This window comes from Monopterus albus, unplaced genomic scaffold, assembly GCF_001952655.1.
Source record: "Monopterus albus unplaced genomic scaffold, M_albus_1.0 scaffold51.1, whole genome shotgun sequence".
NCBI lineage: Eukaryota > Metazoa > Chordata > Actinopteri > Synbranchiformes > Synbranchidae > Monopterus > Monopterus albus.
In genome coordinates, this window is record NW_018127931.1 from 360,930 (window position 1) to 364,949 (window position 4,020).

General features: G+C 42.0%; 1 protein-coding gene across 9 annotated transcripts in view; it reads left to right on the plus strand.

The window, feature by feature from the left end:
• The window catches only part of sox5 (SRY-box transcription factor 5), a 101,975-nt gene that overhangs the window by 47,731 nt on the left and 50,224 nt on the right, over positions 1–4,020 (plus strand). For 8 of the 9 annotated variants that reach the window (XM_020601382.1, XM_020601383.1, XM_020601384.1 and 5 more), the window contains exon 4: positions 191–277. The exons of the other annotated variant lie outside the window; for it this stretch is intronic. In XM_020601382.1, the coding sequence (XP_020457038.1) occupies positions 191–277 (87 nt within the window). The remainder of the gene's footprint in view (positions 1–190; positions 278–4,020) is intronic. 9 annotated transcript variants of the gene reach the window in all.

The window sequence follows — 4,020 nt, forward strand, 5'->3', positions numbered from 1 at the left end:
TCTTTCGATTTTCAGCTTCTCTCTTTCCACCTCTCTCTCCCTCTCTCTCCTGCTGATGCGGCCATTAGAATGAGCTGCCGCTGCCTTTATTGCAGCAAATGGACTTTAAATGAGCTTTATTGTTATGGTGGCCAGCCAACTGAATCCCTCTCTCTCTCTTTCTCCTTTGCCCTCCTCCTCTCCTAAACAGAGGCCCCCAGCATTGAGAGGCTGTTGTCAAAGGACTGGAAGGATAAACTTTTGGCCATGGGCTCAGGGCACATCGGTGAAATCAAAGGTATGGTCAACTAAATGGAATTAAACTTAAGTGATTTGAAAAAAAAAAGATTTACCCTTTGAACTTGATGGGTGCAAAATTTGCACATCTCCGATGTCCAATTAGGGAGAAATATCCATTAATCTACTTTTTTGGGTAGGTTTTAGGCTTTTTTATTGCCTTTATTTGACAGTAAGTCATGGAGAGATAGACAGGAAACGGGAGACAGAGATAGAAAGAAGGCGAGACCTGCAACAAATGCCAGTGGCTGAACTCAAAGTAACGATAGCACACATGCACTATGCATGTGTATATGGTGCAACAATGTAACAATTCTCTCACTGAATTTACTTTTAAGATGAATTTTAACTTCATATCTTGCCACATATTTTTAACATTAATTTAATTCTTAATCAAAAGTAATCCAAGTAGGTGCTGTCTGTAGCCATGGTTACAGTGCAAACAAACCTTTGTGTTGTACATTCACCAAAATGTAAAGACATAAGGAGAAAATGCAGGCTTCAGACATAGCCCACAGTTAATTCACTCATTCTATGGCAAAATTATACTTCATCTTTATATTAAATATAATGGAACCCTGTTGAAAATTTCTGGACCACTGGATCCATTTATATATACATATTAGCTGTGTGTGGAAAACCTCTGAACATGACAAACCTAAATAATTCAAACAGCATACATGTTTTTAATATAAATTGTCCTACAACATGTATAGTACCATTTACATGCCAAACAATGGTATTTCTGAGTAGCCTAACGTATTTGGAAAATAACAACACATGGCAAGCCTAGGTAGGACATCTACAGTCAATTCTACAAGTGTCTACATAAAGGGAGTTGTCTAAGTAAAAAACATTTTTTTAATGAAATAAAGGTCACTGTTGTTTGTTGAACTTAACTCAGATGAACTGAGCTGGCCTGAAATGAACCATGCTGCCTGCTTTGTCTCGTGCTTGACCAAAAAGTCAAAAAGTCACGGATGTCTCTGTTAGACAATCTCAGTGTTAATCACCCATTTTATCCAGACCAACACTTCTTAACATCTGAACAAGAATGGATCTAGAGTGCGGTACTGTGAATATGGTGGAGCAAGAATCAGCCACAGAGAAACAAGAAAGGAGAAAAAGATGTGAGAAGCAGAGAGAGAAGTGGCAGAGACTGGCTAATAGTCTCTGTAATTCCAGGGCAAAGCCCTTCGTTCTCCTCCAGTAATTGAGCTTCATTAGGAAGCAAAGCAATATGTAATCAAAGAGCCTCACAGAATGGTGTGGCCATCAAGAGAGGACTCCATTGATCAAACCCCCTTTTCTCAGCTCCCTGCTGTGCTGACATTACTGTGTAGGGGAGTCCTGCCTGGTGCACCACACACTTAACAGCTGCGGAGCATGTATGAATGCATGTGACAGGGCTTACATAACAGTATGAGAAAAAACCTGGAGAAACATACAAGAAGTCAAGTCTTCATATACCAGCTGGAGTTGATTGTGTGGAAATGTGTGTGTGGGTGTGTGTGTGTGTGTATGTGGATGCTGTTCTCATTTGTCAGCACATGTGGGTCACATAATAAAACACACACACAAAGTATGGAAGTACTATAATAAATATCCCCACAGTAGAGTGTCATTAACATAAGATACATTACAGAATGGCATTAAACTCTTGATTTTACCTTTAAATTGTTCCTCTCACTTTTTTCTAACACACTTTCATATACCCTGGATGGATATATAGTATATTTTCAGCACAACATTAAAGCCATGCAACGCTTCCACAGAGGGGCATAGCACCAAATCACATCAAAGGTCATCTCAGGACACTTTACAAAGTGAGGTCTAGACCTTGCTATTATTATTGTTATTATTATTATTATTATTATTATAGAAGAAGAATCCAGCAAATCCCCCTGAGCATGCACTTGGTGACGGAGGAAAAACTCCCTTTAACAGAAGAAACCTCTGACAGACCCCGGCTCTTGGTGGGCGGCCTTCTGCCTCGACCAGTTGGGGTGAGTGGATAGAGGAGAGAGAAAAGAAAAGAAAAGCAACAAGACACAACATACAATCAAACACTGGTCAGGTGGGGGCGGCTGTGGCTGAGGAGGCAGAGCGTGTCGTCTTCTAACCGGAGGATTAGCAGTTCGATTCCCGGCATGTCCAGTCAACATGTCGAAGTGTCCTTGGACAAGACACTGAACCCCCAGTTGCTCCCGGTGTGTGTGTGAAGTGTTTGTGAGTGTGAATGGGTGAATGGCCAAATAGTGTGAAAGTGCTTTGAGTGTGCTGTAAAGCACAGAAAAGCGATATACAAGTATAAGACCATTTACCATTTGATGTGGCCAGTGATTGCTCATCATAAACATACAGCTCCAGAGCCAGGGATATCTGCAGAAAGGTACAGGGAGAGAGAGAGGACACAGTACAGGAGACACAAAGTTCATGACATGTTATGGTGGCATATAGATGCAAGGAGAGAGAGGAGAAAAGAGAAATCCCCCCCCCCCCCAGCAGCCTACAGGCCTACAGCAGCATAACTAAGGGAAGATTCAGGTCACCAGAGCCAGCCGTAACTATAAGGCTTATCAAAAAGGAATCTTAAAGGTAGAGAGGGCTTATAAACAGGAAAAAGGTGGCGATCAAATGTTACCTCCTCAGAAATTACATCCACTAAATTTCAGGGTTAATTGCCATGCCTAGTGGCACAACAGCAGAAAGTAATTTTTTTTACTAGTTATAGTTCCAGTCTGCTCCTTTCTGTCTACCTATTGGCACACTGTCTCACTTGTCTTTGCTCCTTCCACATCTTCTTCTTCTTCAACTCATGCATTTCCTTCACCCTCTCCTCACGTCCACCTATCATTTTATCCTTTTTCTATTCTCCTTCTGTCCCTTCCTACTCACGCATCTCATCCTAACTCGTCCCTCCTTACTGGAGGGAGTTAGCAATACAACTGGGGTCATTAATTAGCACTGCAAACACAGTGACAAGTATTACATTGTCACAAATTGGTTAATTACAGCAGGCCTGAGTGTGTGTGTGTGTGAGAAAAAAAGAGTCATGCTGGTTAGCTTTGTAGGTAAGCGTAGGACATAGCAATCTGCCTAAGGAGGAATGTGTGTAAACCAATGGTGCAAAACAGTTATCGATCCACCTGCCTTCCTCGCAGCAGCTGAGGAAACAAGCCAACGTGAGCTGATTTATGAGATGACCACAGAAATTTTGAAAATCTGAATGGGAGACACAGGGCAGCCCATGGGGAGAGAGGAGAGGTTTTTAAATCTCATGTCAGTTAGGAACCATGTTGTTTCCTTGGATTTTTCTTCTTCTGCAGATACTTTGGTTTACTGATAAAAGATCCACAGCTGAGAGGGGGATTGAGAACAGCTTGTAGAAAAAGAATAGATTGGTTGTCTTCTTTTTCACACCTAACCATTCAGGCTGCCGCTTCAAGGAATGTCTTGTTTTGCACAAAGTGCCCAATTTTACTGTCTTTGAATGTGCATGGATATGTGTGTGTATGTGTGTGTGCGAAAAGGGGGGTTAACCCCAACTACAACACCCAACAAGAATGACTCCTTTGATCCATCATTTCACCTTTGTAACCCCCTCCCCATCCTTTTTTGCCCCCTTTTGCCCCCTTCCTCCCCAACCCTGCAACCCCCATTTGAACAGGCTAACATTTTTAACACAAGGCTCTTTCTTGTCTTGGTCAGCTTTGACTAGACACACACACAGGCATGCACACA